This window comes from Rhododendron vialii, chromosome 4a, assembly GCF_030253575.1.
Source record: "Rhododendron vialii isolate Sample 1 chromosome 4a, ASM3025357v1".
Classification (NCBI taxonomy): Eukaryota; Viridiplantae; Streptophyta; class Magnoliopsida; order Ericales; family Ericaceae; genus Rhododendron; species Rhododendron vialii.
In genome coordinates this window covers 34,754,490-34,775,885 of record NC_080560.1, presented here as the reverse complement: position 1 = coordinate 34,775,885, position 21,396 = coordinate 34,754,490, and the positions used below count along the sequence as shown (strand labels likewise).

The window sequence follows — 21,396 nt, the reverse complement described above, 5'->3', positions numbered from 1 at the left end:
TCGTAAGCACTATCCCGAAAATTGTATATTATTTTTAAGGATCTATCGTGACGCACTAACCTTAATCATTCCTACATATATATAATAAAAAGGAAAGTATACACCTTTCTCCACCTTTTAGCCCAAAAAAAATTAGGCAAAATACTATTTTTTGCAAAAGTTTGAACTACCCATACCAGAATCCACTACTCTTGTTGGAAAGAACTAACAAAAAGCTACTCCTACATTGAGAGACTTTGCTTTGAATGGGTAGATGATGTATGCATGCATGCATGCACTAATGGTAAAAAAATCTTCTTTTCCTGCCGAGGGGGGAAAAAAAATAGTGGCTGGGCAGTTTTCACGTGTTTATTAGTGATATTTCTAATATTTTAATGATCACCGTAATTTTTTAAGAAGAAAGCGACATTTAGATCTACCCACATTTATAATTATTATATTACTATAAGAAGGTCGGCACAAACTATCTGTGTGCACATTTTAGGTGGGTGGGGATAATGGGATGGTGATTATCGTAGGCGGTTTTACGTAATTTGATTACTATTTTGCCCATAACAATTATTTAGCGGCGTGTTTAAATATTTGTAAGCACTTCAAAATGTTTGTCCGGCCCACAAAACGAGAACAAAAAAATAATGCGTTTCTTTTAAGGAAAAAATTCAAATTTTTTTTCGTAAATTAAAAGAACTCGTCGAGATCTAATAAATTGTTTAAAAATTTTAAATTTTTCTTGCAAAACTTGAATTATTTTTACGTTCTCGTTTTGCGGACAGGACAAATATTTTGGGATGGAGGTGGAGCAGCAATTATTTTTGTGACGGAAGTTCTAAAATAGAAGACACCAAATTGGTACTCTCATTTTATATATTGGCATATTTATATGGACGCGGGGGAGTAATGGTTTGTTTTATTTACCTTTTTAGTTCTCAATGTACCTGTAACATGTAATTGTTGTCCCAGAAATGTGAATTCCATGATATCAATAAACCGATTCGCAAAATATGTGTCAAATAAACACCTAGACCGGATAACATATATTTGCACAATTAAGGTAAGGGGCATTAGATTTTTCTCCTACTATATGTGTCAAAAAGAATTAGTATAATTATGGCGGACTATTCTACTATAATTTTTTTTAGTTTTCCTACTAAATTCAAGTCCTTCAATTTTTAGTTTTCAACTTTTTCTTTTGCTGGTGATCTCACACATCAGGAGGTCAATATTTGAAATTATAGGAATCTAAATTGAGAACAAAATAAATTACATATAAAAAGTTCGCAATTTATGAAAAATATTGGTTATTACAGACTTTATTGCAATGAGATTTGAGTCGATAAAAATTCATATTGTCTTTCATCTTTCTAATTTTTTGTAGACTTATTCGTCACCACTATGTTAAAATCTTAGCTTCATCACTTCTTATACAAGATCTCTCGATGAATTTTTAAAAAGATGCTTTGTCAATATCTACCCACAAGTAGCTTATTCAGGCCTGACCATTGGCATAAGTCTACCAAGCCACTGCCCAGGACCTCTAGTTATTGGCTCAATTTATAGGGCCCCCAACTCCAGCGATAAAATGCACGTTATTTTTACCATTAGGTGGCATTCGACCCTTGGTATCTTCCTTTTAAAAGCCAAATTATTTTACAACTTGTGCGGAAAAAAAATTTGTCAATTGCTGGCGATGCGATTTGATCTCACGACCAAAGGGTCTTGATGAAGTTATGAGCAATTTATCACTGCACCACCAAGAAAGCTTGCTTTTCATATCAAACCACTAATATATCTGCGTGCGCGCGCGTGTGAAGATCCCATTTTTAAACCCCACATAGGACTCCAAAAATTTCAAGGCCGGGCCTGAGAATGTTGAAAGGGCAAGAAATTATGAAAGTTACAATGCCGACTATAGTGAGACCTGAAAAAAAATCTTATTTGGATTTGTTCGGACTGCACGTGATGGATTTGTTGGAGTTCAATTGTTGGCAACGAAGGAAGATTCTACCATCCGGATGGTGAGTAACGAATCCCTTTGGGGACATCCAATAAAATTGGAACGATACAGAGAAGGGCAATGTCTGGATCATTTCATTCCAGTTGAACAATGGAAAATTTTAGGGTGTTCAAAGGGTAGAGGTATGTGACAGTGCTTTGGGTTCGTATGGTGTCGGCTCTAGCTTTTCGAGGGCCTGCAATGAAAATCAAAGATGTGGTCCTAAATGAAATTTTTTTTATGAACAAAATATGCTAAATATAGAGTAGGTAAATTACTTTACCAACAATTACTACAAGTATTTATCAACAAGAGAAATCACAAACAATATTCGTATGATGCAAGATTTCAAAAGTATCACTTCATTACATACTGCTAATTCTAACAAATTCCAAAACAATAACAAGATTTAAAAAGCATCAATTGAGTATCACTCCAGCAAACGTATCTCATTATGTATAACTTTTCTGAAACCTTTATAGTAGCTAGGTTCCAAAAATGGAAGAATGGACCTCTTGAATTTATATATTTTTTGGAGTCTAAAGCGACCGCGCCTAGAGCTTCAGCGCAAGGCCAACACTAGAGTACGTAGTGAAGTGGATGAATTGAGAAGATTATGGTGGTTTCACTGTTCTCGAGTTTGGGACTGCTAGAGATGGTGCATGGGGTAGCGATGGACGTTTCAATAGTTGAATGTGGTGGACTTTGGGTAATGGCGGAGCCGGGTGGGTACATGCCACCACAACCCCAGTTTCAAATGATAATTCTCGTTCACACTGTTATAATTAATTCGATTGTGTTTTAAAAGATAAACGATTTGGATTATAGTTAACAATAAGATCTCGATGGCTTTTATTTGCAGAAGAACTAGTGCTTGTCTATGCCTACGGCACTACGCACTCCGGTTGGAATTGTTCATCAAACATGATAGAGACACCATCATATCACAAAGAAGCATAAATGTAAAGAAATGTTTTGAAATGACGACGGGGACGAAAGTCCAGTTCTTGACGGGGGGAGCGACGTCGTTAGATAAGAGAGAGAGAGAGAGAGAGAGAGAGAGAGATATGAAGAAATGGCGCAGTGGGTTTTGAAATACATAAATATTTTGGAATGTACAATTTGGTGGCTACTAGGGCAAAAATGATTTGATGGCAGTTTTGTAATATATGTAAAAAAAACATGGGCATTTTAATTTCTTGGGGAGAATGCATTGCTAGCCCTTAGATCAAATGAATTTCAACTCTTGGATCAACTTGTGTTTGTGTGGTCCTCACACCCTTGTATTTTATTAGGCAAAAGATGGGACATGCTTTTATTCTTTTTAACGAAAAAAAAAAACCCACAACAATATCTTATCTTATTACTGTATATGCTTTATATGTACACATAACCTTCTTCACACTTTTATGGAAAATATGCAACAGCCCAAGTGGACTTTCATGTCGTCACTCCGGCCAAAGAAAAAAGTCCTGACTCTGTCGTTGACGCTAGGATTCTCGAATTGAGAAGAATTAATGACGCATTTGGTGGGGGACATAAATAAGAAGGTTTGACAAAATATGTGAAGATAAGAAAATATTGCACATGACTTCCCAAAATGCCTCAATTTTAAACGTTGAAATTGATAGAATTTGGTCTGGAAACATATTCGACGCACGTTTTGAATATTAATGGAAACTAAAATTAAATTTTTAGGAACGACAATTGCACTTCACAAATATATTGGGGGACGAAAAAGATAAATAATTCTGACAAGTGCAAACCAACCACAGATCCTGACAGGTAAACGAAAAGAATACGAGTACATATGATTTTGAGCTAGATTCGTATTGGGTCCCACAAAGATGATCGGAAGCGCTTATTTCTTTCAAAAGATTTCGTTTATCAGCGCTTTTTTTAGCCGCTTGCAAAAAGCGCTGGTAAATGGGGATAAAAGCGTTGGAATAGGCCGACCATTTCCTAGCGCCCAAGCAAAAGCACTACAATAGGCCCCTCATTTACCGGCATCTAGAAAAAGCACTGGAATAAACTCCCCATTTCCCAGCAACCCAAGAAAAAGCGCTGAAACATAACCTATGAAAAACCAAATTGATCGACCAAAATCTAACAATATTACTATATGTTATACATTTTTTAATACTCTTTGATCGATACGATTATTTAACGGATCTCAATAACAAAATAATTTTAACAATTGAGGCCGTTGATTTCATTATGCTTATTAATAAAATCATTATCGTAAAAATTTGAATCGAATGGATTTAGAAAGCTCCTTTTGATTGGGACCCAATTAGTTTTTTGGATGATAGATCGGATATTCGGCGAGGCCGTTCACGTAATATCCAATTTTGTTTCAGAATTTAAGCCATGAATTCTCAAACAAAGTTAGATGTTTCATAAATATCCTTACTAATTTCCAATTGAGCCGATCATTTCTAACCAGGACCCGAAACAAGATATTTTGAACAAAATGAGGGGCTCCGATCATTTTCGTGGAATCTGGGTCCCAAAACCATATGTAACACGGGGGTACGCACTCTTCCGTATAGTAAACATGATTTATTCCCCACATTTTAGAATGTTGTATGATCATTTGCAGGACAAGTGTTCCGTTCCTAAGGCTATTTCTATTCCTTTTATGTACTGTACTACTATATACCATTTCAATGTCTACTTTTTAGTTCTTGAAAATTAAGCACCATGAATGGATGGTTTAAGGTCTATATGCCTTTTATTTCTTTATTTGACAATTGAGTGAAAAGTTGGTATTCATGATCGATCAGGGCAAAGCATCTTTAGCAACTTTAGCGGAGGAGGAAAATTTGGCCTTCCATCTGAGCCTGTCTGCTATGAATTTGGAGATGATGCTGTGCAGTGATAAGCGCAGTACCGTGTTGCACACCGTTAAACCATCAGATCGTGCATTCGATGGCTCGGAAGTGCGCACCTCACTGCACAACATCAACCCGAGGTCCGCTTGCTATTTAGTAAAAATTTGAATTACTTTTTGTGAATTTCAATTACTCTCTGGGAGTTCAAAAATTTAGTTGCAATATTCTAATAAATTATTCGTTTATAATAAATTCAGGTTTGATCAAATATCACTTACAACATTGTGTTCTTAAGCAAAAGAAATGATTAACAATCACAAAATAAACTTTAAGCCAAAACGATAGAGACTAAGTGACTATAATCAATGTCCGATTATTCTTTTATGAATGCAAATCATTTATTAATAAAGAACTTCTGGATCAAGACGATATCAATACCTCAGACATGAGTTCACGGTCGAAATTGTAGACTACTACTCCAGCAGTGCACCGCAACAACCCCTAAACTGGCAACCCTAGAAGTTTTTGATAATAACGATACCATCTTTTGCGGTTTCAGAATTCCATTACACTCCTAAATTTTTCTCTGAAGCACGTCAAACCCTCTTCTTCTTCTTTTTTCTTTAGTTCGTTGCATTTTATGATCTAATTTTGGCAAATAAAAAAAGAACCAGAATTGTACTCCTTTCCATTTTTTTTTTAAATAAGTGACATTAATTGGTTGGAAAAAACTATGGCCTGTCGGCCAATTAATAGAGGAAGAATGGCCGACATAATTTTGGGAAAATTATTCAGTGCCCTAAGGCACCCCATGAAGTACTGCTTGGGCCTCTTTTCGATCACACATTATAACGGGGTCGATCCAAGCATTGTTTTCCAATGATTCCTTCCCTGTCGTAAGAGATTCAGTTAAGCGAGATGAACAAGTGGTTCCCCGGGCCTCTTTCCCGGTTCCCACCACGGAAAAGGAGCCCGAACAATAAGCACCACGTGGCAGCGTGTATGAACCCCACCACGTGGCGAAAAAGTAGCTTGGGGCCGGCACTGAATTATCTCTCTCGCTCGTAGAGTGGACTTCCCACATAAAAGTTTACTACCCTTTTTTCTATTTACAGTATTTACTATTCCCACAAATCACAATCAAACACAACATCCAACCAAATTGCCTCCCCCTCAATCTCTCTCCATTCTAGCCTCTTTCTAGGACATATATAGTTCCTCTCCAATGAGTGCATGGGGAATCCATTATAAAAGTAACATCCAATGTTGGTGGGCAAACCACAACGACCTAGTTTTGAAGAACTTCACTGGTGTTCCTAGCCTCACAGGGTCCTGTACAAACAACAGTTGCAAGCTTCTTGTACATTTGACTATCAAAGCCAATGTTGTTGTGTCTATCTTTCAGTAGATGCCCCACAAAAATATACACCAGTCGAAGCACATTCCCTTAAGCGGGAGCAACATTGCCAATTATTGGCATTCAGACACTTTTTAGCTTTAGATTAGAAAACTACTAGAGATGCTCTAAGAAATTCGGTCAAAAGTATGATTTGATACGAAATGTTCCTATAAATTCTTCATCAAGTCATCCTTTATTTGCATTCTCCAAGTTTATCTAAAAAACCCATTTAATTCTAGTAGTTTTTTAAGAGAAAACTGATTGTTAAAATCTTACTATTTTGAGGGCATTATCTCTAGTGGGGGAGTTAAGAGGTGCATTAAGTCAGAAAATTACTGACTTAACAAAAGTGATTTTGGTCTTCCTAGTGGGTTCGCTAAATTAACTCTAACTTAAACAAACTGTACATGTGTCCTTAGCTAACAAGAGAGAGAGAGAGAGAGAGAGAGAGAGAGAGAGAGAATATGGAAACATGGCAGAGGTGGGCTATAGGAAGAGAGAGAAGTGGAAGGAAGGGATGCATGAGAGGGAAAAGAGAGAGGAGGTGTAGGTCCGCATACATACATGTATATATTATATCTTTAACTAACACCAACGCACATACATTAACTACACCGTTACAACACATATCAATTCTTTAGATTTATACATTCTTAACACACAAAACTGGGATCTACTTTTTAGACTATTTGTCATACAGCAATGCTACACACACAGCAAAAGTGCACAGATTTTGTGCACAGATTTTTTGTGGGGCCCACTACGGGTCCCACATAAATAATCCAAGCCATTCATTAAATGTAAAACATTTTTTCAAGGGCCCCCGCGAAAAATCAGTTCAATCCAATACTCATAGGTGCTCGATTCAATCATTTAACTTTTCATTCGAATTTCAGGATAATGAAAAGTTAGATGATTAAATCGAGCATTTATAGGTGTTGGATTAAGCTGATTTTTTTACGGAAGCCTTTGAAAAAATGTTTTACATTTAATGAACGGCTTGGATTATTTGTGTGAAACTCGTAGTGGGCCCCACAAAAAATCTGTGCACAAAATCTGTGCACTTTTGCTGTGTGTGTAACATTTCTGTTTGTCATATGACAAATCCTAAAACACATCCACCACCAAAGATGCCCTTAGATGTTCACTCAAACTTTTAAAAATCCAAGCCTATCACCTAGTCATTCTTTGACAAATTACGCGAAGATATTAGTTCTTCCATGATTTTTATTGACATTGGATTCTCTATTTTCTTTGACAGTGATTTGATCAAATAGCGTTAGCGTTTTTTTAGTCCATTGATAAGTAATTTAGTGAATGATGACAACCCTAAAGGTTGGCCTAGTGGTCAATACTTTAAGTTCAGGAGTTTATTTAAAGATTTTAAGTTCGAAATCTCTTAGGTGCTATTAATTTTATTGGAACAGGTCCATACAAAATTTTAATTGAAATTCCCGCAAGTGGATGGTTGTATTAATCTCCGAAATTAGTCGAGATGAACATAAATTAACACAGATACGGAAAAAGTGGGCAAGCTTTTGTGTTGGCACAGGTGCAGTGGGAATACTTGACCTCGGCGAATGGGAATGGATAAGTGGGCAGATTTGTTGATTGGTATTGTACCAAACCTCGGCGAATGGGAATGGATAAGTGGGCAGATCCTGATGAGAAATTTTTTTTATACCGGGTATACCAACACCATTGGTATCCCTCTCGTTTATTTTCAATTTTTTGGCTATTTTTCAATCACACTTGAATGATCAACTCCGTTCATGTTGTGGAGTTCAAATAGAACCATAATGATATCAAAAATCGTGTTCATTGAACTTTAATAGATACATGATCGGCACACGTGAAAGTTGCAACAAAATTAAAACTAGGTTCCGATTCAATGTGGTTTTGAATCCAATTTTGGTTTTCTTCAATTTTCATGTGGGGCGATCATGTATCTAAAAAATATGATGATCACAATTTTTGATACGTTTAAGATTTTTGCCAAACTCTACAAAATGAACAGAGTCGATCATCCAAGTGTGATCGAAAAATGACCGAAAAATTAGAAATAGACCGGAGGGGATACCAAGGGTGTTGGTATACCCGATATACAAAAAAGTTTCTCTTTGTTGATTGGTGTTGTTAGGCAAGAGTCAACATATCAAGGGGTGCGGATAAAAATTTAAAAAAAAAACATATCAAGGGGTAGAAGGGTCATTATAGAACTCTTGTATTGAGCGCATTGCAATTTTAAAGAAGCTAGGTCCGTCCAATTTCTGGAAACCTCACTGATGAGGTCAGTTGGAATTTCCTTTTTCTTTTTTCTTTATTGAGCATAATGGATTCAATTTTTGGTCTATAAGAAGGGTTGGTTTCATAGTTCTAGGTACCCGCTTTTGTTCGAAACTAAGACACATGTGCTAGTAAGAAGAAGCTGAAAGTTCCCCAAACTAGAGAGAGAGAGAGAGAGAGAGAGAGAGAGAGAGTTGTGGTGCTGCAATTGAGCTCTAAAGACATGGCTATAGAAGATCAGAGGGTCGATGAGTACACACAGGATGGGACTGTGGATCTCAAAGGGAACCCTGTCCTTAGATCCAAGAGAGGTGGTTGGAAGGCATGCTCCTTCATTGTTGGTACTCTCCCTTTCTCTCCCTCCATTTGTGTGTGTATATAGACATATATACATACATATATATGATTTAATTTACTTACTTATATATACGTAAATGTATAGTACAAGTTCATGTAATGTGCACACCCAGGGATTGCCCCACCGGTTTGGACAGATGCCCAGACTTTGGAATGACTACTCAAGATCTAGGGTTCGATACTCCAATAGTTCGATTTCCCACCGGATGAGTACCTTGAAGTAAGTGGGGATCAATGTGGCGGCGCTAGCTCGCCGGAGGTTTGGATTGCGCAGTCAGGTTCATTAAGTGGTCTGGCTGTAGGGTGTTACACCGTTGAAAAAAAAAAAAAATTTTCATGTAATGTGTGTGTCATTTTAGGACAGTGTCTTTGTCAAGGTACAGTTAAGAGGAGTTGTGTCGTCGTCTTCTTCTTCTTCTCTATGTGTGGAGGCCTTTTAGATAGGCAGTTGCTCTAGTAGTCTAGTGAGTCTGTTTTATTTATTTTGAGAAATTAAGTCCGTCCAGTTTTATCCCCTATTGACTCAAACTCTTGCTTTTAAATTCTGATGATGAGCAAGTTCAGATGTGAACATCAATATTGGTGAAAAGATTGGTTAATAATGACAGGAAGTAGTAATAAATTTGATAGCTACAAGTATAACCTTGAAAAGGTTTTCAGGACGAAATAAATAAGTAAGTAAATATCTTCCTTGAATTGCGTGCAGGAATGGAAAGGATATTGGGGTCGTTTTTTTTTTTTTTGGAAAAATTTCAAATAGAACCTGATGTTTCACCTAAATCACACATAGACACTTGACCTTTCACTATTATCAAATAAACACCTATAGTATTTAAAAACTCACCAATGTTTCCCCCACCGTCAACTCTCGTCCAAAAACAGAAGGAAATGTTGACAAGGCCTACACCTAGCGTGATTTGGTGCCTATGCATGAGTTTTAAAATACCATAGGTGTTTATTTGGTAATAGTGAAAGATAAAGTTAGGTGCTATATTGAAAATTCTCCAATTTTTTTAGTCAAATTCAAGATTTTGAGTTAAGGTCTGAGTGATGACTCGAAATGACCTAAAAGTAGTTTACACCCAACACATCCTAAAAGCTCAATTTCAGCAGAATAAAATAACTTGTATGTATGAACTATATATACATACATATAGTATACCAATATAAGTATATTCATGTCAGATCCAGGAATCCTGTAGGACGGGTTGCCTTACAAATCCTGGAAGAGTTTGGTTTAAATCCGGACCATTAAAAACACTTTTAGACGCTTGAATGATGACCTACAATCCTTGTAACGCAGGGGTGCACTATAGGTTTTCCAAATCAATATATATAAATTCAAGGGAAGAACTTTGTCAAAACAGAACATGGGCAGAGCGAACCAAATCATTATTAAAGTAGATACTAATTCTTTTTCTTTATTTTCCTTGACGGGGATCTAGCTTTAGCGCTGTTTTCCCTCTACGTTGAAACAGATTGAGCCAACCCATTTTCCTTGATTGAAGGATTCAATATTATTATTATTATTATTATTTTGTGGAGATACCCTTTGATCTGTATCCTTTCAGAGTAGGTTGTTAACTGTCCTCTAGTAGAAAATTTGTCTGGTTTTTATGATTGAAGGAAGATAACAATTGGCATAGCATTATTTGTCTGTTGGCCCTCTAGCCCTACTACTTGTTTTCTAGTGACCTCTATGATCACCCCTATGGAACTGAGAAAAGATTCTCTCGTTTGATATTTCTCATGTGATACTCATCAAAACAAGACCCATAATAGTTCCATTTATTTATCCGAGTTGTTAGTTTATTCAAATGGTTACCGGTGTCGATCAATCTATTTCTTCTTCTTTTTTTGCAAAAAACAACAGCTTGGATCGTGGAATGAGGCCGTAATATCTTTCATTTTACGTCTCACTATAGTCATATGAGAGGATTCAAAATAACTACCTCCATATGTTGGCCTGAGGAACAGAAGAAGTAACATCACTATCTTCTTTGTTATGGACATATAAATCCACTCTTCGTTTATGTACCCTTTCAAAATTAATTTTGCAAGAACATACGTATTGATCATTCAGAACATGCCGAGGACTTGTTACACTTTCTTTTCTTCAGTTTTTATGAGACACGAAAACCCAACATAGCGAAAAATCTCATGCACCATTAGTCACTACCAGTATATTGTCTCTTAAAAAGAAGGGCATAGTGAAGGGCGAGCTGGATAAGGCTGAGTATGGGGTCCGCGCTGATCCTCAACATTTTGCATTTTCACCTTTGATATTAAGATGTTTTGCAGAATTCCCCCGCGCTGAGATTTTTAAAAGAAAATTAGTGTTTTACGTATGCTTTTACTTTATGTTTTTAATTTTTCCCTTACCGTTTGATTTTTATTCCCTGATAAAGTCCTAGTTTTTAAGGCTCTGGTCATGTCTCCTTCCTCTTTCAACCATGGCTGTGAAAACCAGAGAACAATAGGCCTTGCCGCCTTGGTAATGGTTGTAATCACCATTTCTTCTGTGGACTTTTGGTGCAGTGTATGAGATGTTTGAACGCATGGCCTACTGCGCCATATCGTCAAACTTGTTCCTGTACTTGACAACAAGGCTACACCAGGGAACGGTCACAGCGGCTAACAATGTCACCAATTGGGTTGGCACCATTTGGATGACTCCTATCTTGGGTGCCTACATGGCTGATGCCCATCTCGGTCGCTACTGGATGTTTCTGATCGCATGCGCGATTTATCTTACGGTATGCCACATGCTCCTTATCCTGTTGTTCTATATCCTATTGTCTTTAGGCAATTGCCCTGTTTAAGCCCTTGCAAGCTACTCCAGCTTTTATAAGATAGCTTTGGATCTTTAGTCTTACAATTGGTAAATCAAGTGTAAAATTTTCCATGTCTGGTTAAATAAACTGTCAGAATAACTTCTCTTGAAATGAGGCCTTTGGATTTCCTTGAACATTTTCTTTGTGTTTGCTATAACTAGGAAATTTGAGTTCCATATTCTTGTCTTAGCAAATTAACTACAATTTTTTTATTTCATGCAAGCGATACGTTTGGGTAACTGGTATTACTAGCATCATCCATCCTGTAGTGTATAGAATTTGATTTCAAGCAAATGATAAATTTTAGTAATTGATATTACTAGCATCATTCACCATACGTATTTCGATTGCTTCAAATAAGCAAAAACTTATAACCCGAAGCTTAAAAGAATGACAGTTTTGGTAAGCTAAAAAAGCCGAGTAGGCGGTACAGAAAGGAACCAATCTAAACAAGTTAACTTGCAAGTGCCAACAAATAGAGCCAGCATCCGTCTAATCATCCATTGCTAATAATATGCCCGACCATTGAGTGATTGCATCTTCATTTTGATTTCTAAGTATAAATACACAAACTAGCATTCTTCGATAGAGACAGGATGTGAATGAACCTTCCCTCTAAATGCAGGGGATGTCTCTGCTAACCCTATCAGTTTCTGTGCCCGGACTAAGACCACCCTCCTGCGACACTACGGGGGACTGCAAAATCTCAACCTTACAGTATGGCATGTTTTTTGGTGCACTCTACACTTTAGCCGTCGGGACCGGTGGGACAAAGCCCAACATCTCAACGATTGGGGCGGACCAGTTTGACGACTTTGATCTCAAGGAGAAGTCCCAAAAGCTCTCCTTCTTCAACTGGTGGATGTTCACTATCTTCGTCGGGCTGCTCTTTGGAAACACGGTTATTGTCTACATACAAGAGAATGTGGGCTGGTCTCTGGGCTATGGGATTCCAACTGTGGGCCTCGCGATATCCATTACGGTCTTCCTGGCCGGTACACCATTTTATAGGCACAGGAAGCCCGCAGGGAGTCCATTCACAAGGATGGCCAAGGTCATAGTTGCTGCTGCGAGGAAATGGAGCGTAACTATCCCAAGTGACTCTAAGGAACTCTATGAAATTGACTTGGGACATTACACTAACGGGAAGACCAGAATCGATTCAACACCCACCCTGAGGTTATATTTTGTAATCTCTATTGCTGTTATTGTCATTTGGTACTTGGTTTGTTAGTCCAGATTTGGGGATTAGCCAAGGATAGCCTTTGTGTTGGCCTGTTTTTCATGCTCAAACTGAGACAATAATGTTGTCAGTTTTCAGTGTCCAGAAAACATTTTTTGCCTACCTATATGCTGCTTTGAAAAGTGAGGGGCTGTCTGGAAAGGCAGCTGGCATGAGGGAGCTATTTGGTGGAATGTAAAGGGTGCTGAGGCTGCCGGTGGGTGGAGTTGGGTGGCTTAAGGTCAGGTGGATGGAGGAGATGAGAAAATTGGCTTTGAAAACTAGAGAAACATCCTCCCTTTGGTTTTTTGCATTTCTAAAATTTTGAAAATTCTTATGATGTTTTGGAATGAAAACAGTTTGCCAAACATGTTGTTTGCAATTCGCAGATTTTTGGGAACTAAAACTTTACCAAACAACTGAGAATTTTTTCACCTTCCAGTGTAAATTTTATGCAAAAGTTTTTGCCTAAGTTTTACAATCTCTAAAACATGCGTCCACTAATTTTATGCAGGTTCCTCAACAAAGCATGTGTGAAAACAGATTCAAACGACCCATGGATGCTTTGCCCTGTAACCCAAGTTGAGGAAACCAAACTGATGCTACGAATGATACCGGTCCTAATTGTCACATTCATTCCAAGCACAATGACTGCCCAAGTCCCTACCCTCTTCGTGAAGCAAGGCACTACTTTGGATAGATCTTTCGGTCTCATCAAGATTCCCTCTGCTAGCTTGGGTGCTTTTGTGACCATATCCATGCTTCTCTCCATTGTTTTCTACGATCGTGTTTTTGTCAAGATAATGAGAAAGTGGACGAAGAATCCTAGAGGTGTCACTCTCCTCCAAAGGATGGGAATCGGCATAGTCCTTCATATGGTTATCATGGTTGTAGCTTCCCTCACAGAGAGGTACAGGCTTAAAGTGGCCAAGGAGCATGGATTGGACAAAGTCCCGGGAGAAGTTCCCCTATCAATATTCGTTTTACTCCCTCAAAACATGCTTATGGGATTGGCAGACGCGTTTCTGGAAGTAGCCAAAATCGAGTTTTTCTACGACCAAGCGCCTGATAGCATGAAGAGCCTCGGGACTTCTTATTCCACGACTAGCCAAGGGGTTGGCAACTATATAAGCAGCTTCTTGCTCTCGACAGTCACTCGCATTACTCAGGAACACGGCCGCAAGGGGTGGATCCTGAATAACCTAAATGCCTCTCGCCTCGACTATTACTACGGATTTCTTGCAATATTGGTCTTCCTGAATTTTATCTTCTTCTTGGTTATGACTAAGTTCTATGTTTACAAGGCCGAAGTTTCCGATTCGATGGAAGTGCTTAAAGAGCAAATTGAGGGGAAATAAGGTACCTAGCGGCTAGCAGGCAAGATGGCAAGAAGTGAATGCTAGTATCAGAATTCAGAGCTATAATTTCAAGAGTGTATCAGGTTTTAGCTACTGGGCTGATGAATTTTCAGAGCAAGTGCTTTTACCTTGATTACCCTCGGAATAGAAAGTTTTTCTTCATATTTCTCATGCAAGCTCATCGGAATTCAACCATTAAAAGTTCATAATATCGAATCAATGCTAGTCATAGAGGTGTACTATATCAATTTGTGTATTAGAGATGGGTCAAGTTTTAGATCACACTATAGACGGGACAATACACTAAGAAGACTGACAGGACGCGACGAGATTGACCCTTTTTCCACTCCTTTTTTTTTTTGCTAAATTTATTCTATTGATGCCTAAGGACAACATGGTAAAAAACCAATTCATAGTTCATTTCGGCCACTTATCTCCCAAACACTACTTGTACCGTAAAATGCCAAAAGATTGAAAATGTATTAAAAAAGATGAGAAAAAGAAAAGGCAGAGTCTCTAGAGAGTTCTGAGAGTTGAGACACGCCTTCCCCCTTCTTCTCTTCCCCTTCCCCGGCGGTGCTCTCTTCTCTCCGCGCCCCCCCCCCCCCCCCATGGTTGTGTGGTGGTCGAGACTCTCGTCCTCAGGAGAGATGTTCTTCCACTACCCCATCATTTTTGGATCGTGGTGACCCAAATCTGGTTTTCAGAGCTGGGTTTTCGGCCCTCAGACCTGATCTGCTTTGGCGACGGGGTCCGTGGGTTCTTCTGCAGCAGCGGTGGTGGTGCCTTGCAGCGGCGACTGCAGTGGGACGAAGGGACGTCGAGCTTCAGTAACTTGCCGATGTGTTTCCTTCATCTTCCTCCAGCCACATCCATGAGCGGATCAGTGGTCTCTATCAACACAGCTGTCAATTTTTGCGTGATCTTTTTTGTTTTTCCTTTGTTGTTTCTTTGTTTTCAATTCGGATCCATGGATCCTTTGTACTTGGTTTTTGTTCTTGATTATGAATATATGTTTCGTTTCCTAATATATATATTTCAGTATTCCTTCCGGAAAAAGTTTTTTTTTTTATCTCCCTGTTTATTTAAAGAACTTGTATGCAGAGGTGTAGTCTAACTGATTGCAACCGTCGGATGGTATTTTTTATGGTTCAGATTTATTTTCATATTTTTATCAATAAGAATATACTTTTACCCGTAAAAATTTTAGCAAAATCTGAACCGTTCATCTGATTGATTATCTAGATGAACGATTCAAATTCAACCACATACGAGAAGCCCGATCCTATTTAAATTATCACCTTGGTACTCGTAAGAGTGCAATGCCATTGGAGCATTACTCAAGGTTTTGACTTCAAAGTCTTCAATTTGTTTAATAGGAAAGCTGATTCAACGTTTCTCCCAAGATAATAGAGATTAAAATTACCGTTCATCTGCAGAGTAACTTCCTCGTTTGGTTCATGTGCTCATTTTGGGTTTTATTTCAATGATCGAAATTGTTTATTTTTTCCATATTTATTTGTTAGGAGACACAAAAAAATCAACTCAATTAGATATCGACATATGCTTGATATAACAACTATTTTTTACTTGAAAATTCTTGACTTAAAATTTAAGTTTTTGGTCAACCACTTACCGATCATTTTGGTTGAGTTGAATTTTTACATAGTATTCTAACAAATGGACATTAATGTATTAAACAATTTCGATTACTAATATGAGACATCAAATGGGCACACCCTCGTGAACGAACAAAGCAAAGGTGAACAAAATTAATGGGTTACTTCCTGTCTTTAGTTTGAGTTCAAAGGAGCCAAATAAAAGGCGATCGAGTTAGAAAAGTTTGGGTTATATTTTTCCCTCTAGTGTTAGGCTTGTCCCTCCATTGATGGAGGTTTGGTTGTAGCGATTGCCTTTTCCGATCCATGGTACCCTGTTTGCATTTTATAGAGATAGTGATGTTCAGAAAATGGCAACGTGCCCTTCACGAATTATGGACATTATTGACTTCTAGGTAAGTCGTATTTGTCATTGTTGAGTATACTTCAGTTGTATTAGGAAGTTCTCCCTATTTTGTTTCAGGGGCTTTGTCCGATCCTGTGTCTTATTGTTTTTTATCTCCGTAATTTGATTCTCTTTTTTTTTTTGTTACAAAAATTAATTTGATTCTCTGGAATCTTCTTTGCAGTGACAATGTCAGTGATTTTTTTTTTAGAGGAGGAGGCAATTAATTCCTTGTGGATTAATTAGGCTGCTGATTCTGTCACTCTCTTTTTTGTTAACGCCACTCCTCTGCAAGTATATTTTTGGTACAAAAATACATTATTTGCAGAGAAGTGATGTTAACAAGAAAGGGAATGGCAAAATCATTTCCCATTAACTATTGCGTAAATTATGCATTTGAGTTGACTTATTTCTGCAATATGTTGTCTTGAAATTATCACCTCGCACTCGTGGAATACAGTTTCTCGGCCAGCACAACATGTGGCATTATAAAAAACAGAAGAAGAAGGTTTGCTTCTGGTTATTGACAAAAAATCTGAAAATGTCGAAAAAAATTGTAAAATGTTTCACATTGTCGTAAAATAATTAATGAAATCAATGGGTAAAATACTATCAAAGTACCTAAGAATGTCAAATGTAATAGTTTTGCATTTTTTTAGCGGCGGCGGCCACCAAGACATGAATTTTAAAAAATACCATTATTATATGAAGAAAAAAAAAGTTATTCCCAACTCATATAGACCCGCAACCAGTAGATTTTTTTTCATTATTTTTTGTTATATACTAGTCCTTAATCCTCTAATTGTTTTTCAAGAAAGGAGATCCAAAATTATATTCCAAAACTAAATTCAATAGGCTGAACTGAAATAATATAAATGATAAGGTCTAATTAAGAAAAAAAATATTCCACGCTTTGTTTTTTTCAAAGTACTCTATAAGACAAGACAAAAAAGAAAAAGAAAACAAAACCTAAAACAATTTAACTGAAAGGTGTGTACTTTGCACGACTCCAATGTCAACAGTAGTGATCGCATGATATACTGATATTAAGTCGATGATATTCATATTAATTGTAATGCATCTTTTTATTTTTTTTAGTATATGTTTCGCCACTGCTAGTGTAAAATCCTCACTCCGTCGTATATTTCATAAGGGTGCTAATCGAGCCAAACAAGCCAAGCAGAATATTGTTCAAGCTTGGCTTGAGCTTGAAACTTATTAAATTGTTCATGTTTGGCTCGAGCTTGAAATTTTGTGTTTGTGATAAGCTTAGCTTGGTTTGTGGAATATGCAAGCCAATCTCGAGCTTTCAAGTATGAGCTTAAACTTATAAAGTTTCGATTTTTCAAGCTAGATTCATTGAGTTTCAAAATGAAAGAGGCTAATTTAAAGCCATAAAGAAGAACTAGTATCATTAATCTAGAGATAAAAAAATTAATAAATATAAAGTTCTATTATTAGCTATATTCATTAAATTAAAAACCCTCAAACCCTTAAATTTTCATATCTCATAGAGGATATTTCCTATTTGAATTCAATGGTACTGTAAAACTGATGAAAATATTCATATGAAAGGCCGATACAGATCTCATATTTTGGGATATTTACTAAATCTACCCCTATGTTTCTCGTGCCTAAAGGCACTACTAATAATAATCTCATTTTAAATATCCGCACGCATTAAAACATTATCTCAATTCCGTATTATAAAATAGTGGTTTTGTTAAAAAATGTCTAGACATACAAATGAAAGCAACATTTATCGCCATCGAATTTTTTTCCGTTAAAATAATAGCTATGTGATTAGAAAGGAAAAAAAGAAAAAGAAAATCTAATTATTGCTTTACTCTCTCTCTCTCTCTCTCTCTCTCTCTCTCTCTCTCTCTCTCTCTCTCTCTCTCTCTCTCTCTCTCTCTCTCTCTCTCTCTCTCTCTCTCTCTCTCTCTCTCTCTCTCTCTCTCTCTCTCTAATATTTGCTCTCCCTCTCTCTCTATCTTTATCAAGTTGGAGAGAAATAGAGAGAGGAAGAAAATGTTACAAAAAAAAAAGAAATTTGGTAAGGAAAGCAATAATTAGTTTTTCCTTTTTTGTTTCTTTTCTAATCACATGTCTACTATTTTAACTAAGAATAATCCAACTTGATAAGGATAGAGATAGAGAAGAAAATGGTACTAAAAAAGGAGAAAGAAATTTGGTAAGGAAATCAATAATTAGGTTTTCTTGTTTTGTTTATTTTCTAATCATATGGCTACTATTTTAATGAAAAGTAATTCGATGGCAATAAATGTTACTCTCATTTGTATGCCTAGACATTTTATAAGAAAATTGCTCTATTTACTATATTAATGAAAAATAATTCAATGGCAATAAATGTTGCTTTCATTTATATGCGTATATATTTTCAAAGAAAACTGCTTTATTTATATGCATACAAATGAGAGCAACATTTATCGCCATCGAATAATTCGTCATTCAAATAGTAACCATGTGATTAGAAAAGAAAAAGAAGAAGAGAAAACCTAATTATTACTTTCCTTACTAAATCTCTCTCTCCTTTTTTTCTCGTAATATTTACTTTCTTCTTTGTTTCTATTATGTTGGAGAGAGGGAAAGCAAATGTTATGAAAAAGAAAAAGGAGAGAGATTTGGTAAGGAAACTTGGGAAAGAATAATTAGGTTTTTCTTTTTTGTTTCTTTCTAATCACATGACTACTATTTTAACGAAGAGTAATCCAACTTGATAAAGATAGAAATAGAGGGAAAATATAATAAATATTAAAAAAAGGACAGAGATATTTGGTAAGGAAAACAATAATTAGGTTTTCCTTTTTTATTCATTTTCTAATCACATGGTGTAGACACCCCAATCTGGACCTCGAAGGGTTTTTAAACATCCCGATGACGAAATAAAGGAAACAATACCTTCGAGAGCTTGGATAAATGATTCCTTCAGCCCAAACCCCAAAACCCAAACCAAAAGCCCTGGACTGGACCTATAATACCGCGCGGAACACTTCTACACCGCACGGCATAATAGAATTCATTATGTCGCACGAGGTCATGAGGTTAACCGCACGGCATTTCAGGTAAAGTTTTGATTGGCTCAGCTAGCTGTCGGACACGCACACATAAGCCACAGCTATAAGTTGGTTAAGCTGAAAAGGCACTTCTGGCCCGCCCAGAAAATACCTCCACCATTTGAATTCAAAATCCTTAACTCTTGCCTATAAATACACCCCTTCACTCAAGGGAATGGGCCTTGAACTCTTTTTCTCTCTCATCATGCTTTCACACCCACTCCTCACTTCCAAGTCTTGAAAAAATTTGCTTTAAAAAAATATTCTCTGGGCTTCTCCTTTCTCAAAGTCCCCCATTTTTCTCATCACTATGAAAGTGAGTCCTTTTATTCACTTTGAGATCCTAATATACCAATCTATTACACACATCCACACCGCCCTTTCCTCAACCGACCTTATCAACGCTCATCCACCGTCATCCGTCCTCATCCAAGCTCGAGATCGAAGGTAAAAACCAAGTTTCCTTGGGTTAGGCTCAGTCTTGACCCTGAGGGAGCTTTTCTGCTGTCAGGCTTAACTCCCTTTTGATTAAATTTTGACTTAAAAATCATTTTTAAAAAATAAAACAGCCACTGTCCTGAAGGCACCACGCAGCGCGGCGTTTCAATGCGTCGCGCGGTGTAGTGTGTTCAGACGCACGGCCTTTCATCAGCCACTATTTTCTTGTTCAAACTGTCTGAACCAAAATCATCTTTTGTAAGGCCTATTTTGTTGTTGAGGAATCAATCATCAATGTCTTCAGAAATAAGACCATATCTAGAAGCTATGTTTCGTTTTATAAACAAGGTTTTCTTGAACATTTCAAGTTGAAAAGTACACTAAAAGTTGTTTTACGATCATGGCTTGATGAAATGCTACTGTCCTAAGATGATCCAGTGATTGTGCATCTTCTGATATTTCTTAAAAATGTTGCACGTGATATCCTGAGAGCTGATGACAGTCTGATAACGGAACAGATACCTCGCACGACATATTGTAAAGCTGTGCGCGACATTACAGTATGCCGTGAAGGAGATGACAGTGGTCCAGACAGTTTGTCCAGAAGCTTCCCTTTTCTTTTATGCACTGCATCATCTTTATCACCTATGTACAGATAGCACCACGTGCACGTCAATGTGATATATTTCCCATGTCCCTTCCCCTCTTACTTGCTTATTAAAGAGTTTTATTTTCCAAAAGATTTATGAAAATTTTTCCTTTTGAAAATGTTTAGTAGAGACCGGTTTCACAGGACGAGTGGGGTTCTTTTCGACGAAACCTCCCCATTTGTAACGTGGCTCCTGGACCCAAAATCTCGCTGTTTTTCGCTAGACCAAAAGCCTTTTTTTTTCAAAACGAGTCATCGATTTCTCGGATCATCCATCTCAAAAATCCGGGTGGCGACTCTCTCGGGCGCGCGCCAGTCGGGGAGCCCACACATGGTCACTATTTTAATGAAGAGTAATCCGATTGATACAAATATTGTTCTCATTTGTATGCTTAGACATTTTTTTTAAAAAAAAAACTACTCTATTTTATAATATTAATTTATGGAATGAACTCTTTGTTTACGAGCCTATCGAGCCAAACACTCATATGCTCAAGTTTGACTTGAATTCATAAACAAATAAAAAAATGTGATTGAGCTTGGTTTATATTTTTTTTTAAACAAGTTTGAACAAGTTAAAAGTCATGCTGAGCTCGAGTCAAACTCAAGCTGTTTGGTTCGTTTAGCAATCCTAATAATTCACAATTTTAGGTCCCACTTTTAACATTTTTTTGTCACGTAAAACACATTAAATCAACATATAGATTACTATACGAGTAGTGCTATCCGTACCGACGGATAACATACTGAAACTATACTGATGGCCACGCCGGCCATCTCCGACTATCGAACGGCCGATCCAAGCCGTCCAAAAATTTTAAAATAAAAACGAGGGGGCCCACACGGGAATTAACGGCATCCGATGTGTGTATGATACTTAATCCAAATGTCCTATTTTTCGTGTATATATGTATAGGCCCAACACGGCCGTCAGTACAGTTGCGG

The 21,396-nt window shown here is 37.2% G+C and overlaps 1 protein-coding gene across 1 annotated transcript; it reads left to right on the top strand.

Annotated features, from left to right (window-relative positions):
• The first annotated feature begins 8,512 nt into the window (after positions 1-8,512).
• On the top strand, positions 8,513-14,452 carry LOC131324354 (protein NRT1/ PTR FAMILY 5.2-like). The gene is made up of 4 exons (XM_058356301.1): positions 8,513-8,853; positions 11,408-11,625; positions 12,329-12,882; positions 13,440-14,452. Exons 1-4 carry the CDS (start codon positions 8,736-8,738, stop codon positions 14,281-14,283), a joined length of 1,734 nt encoding a protein of 577 aa, XP_058212284.1. The 5' UTR covers positions 8,513-8,735; the 3' UTR covers positions 14,284-14,452.
• Positions 14,453-21,396: the final 6,944 nt, after the last annotated feature.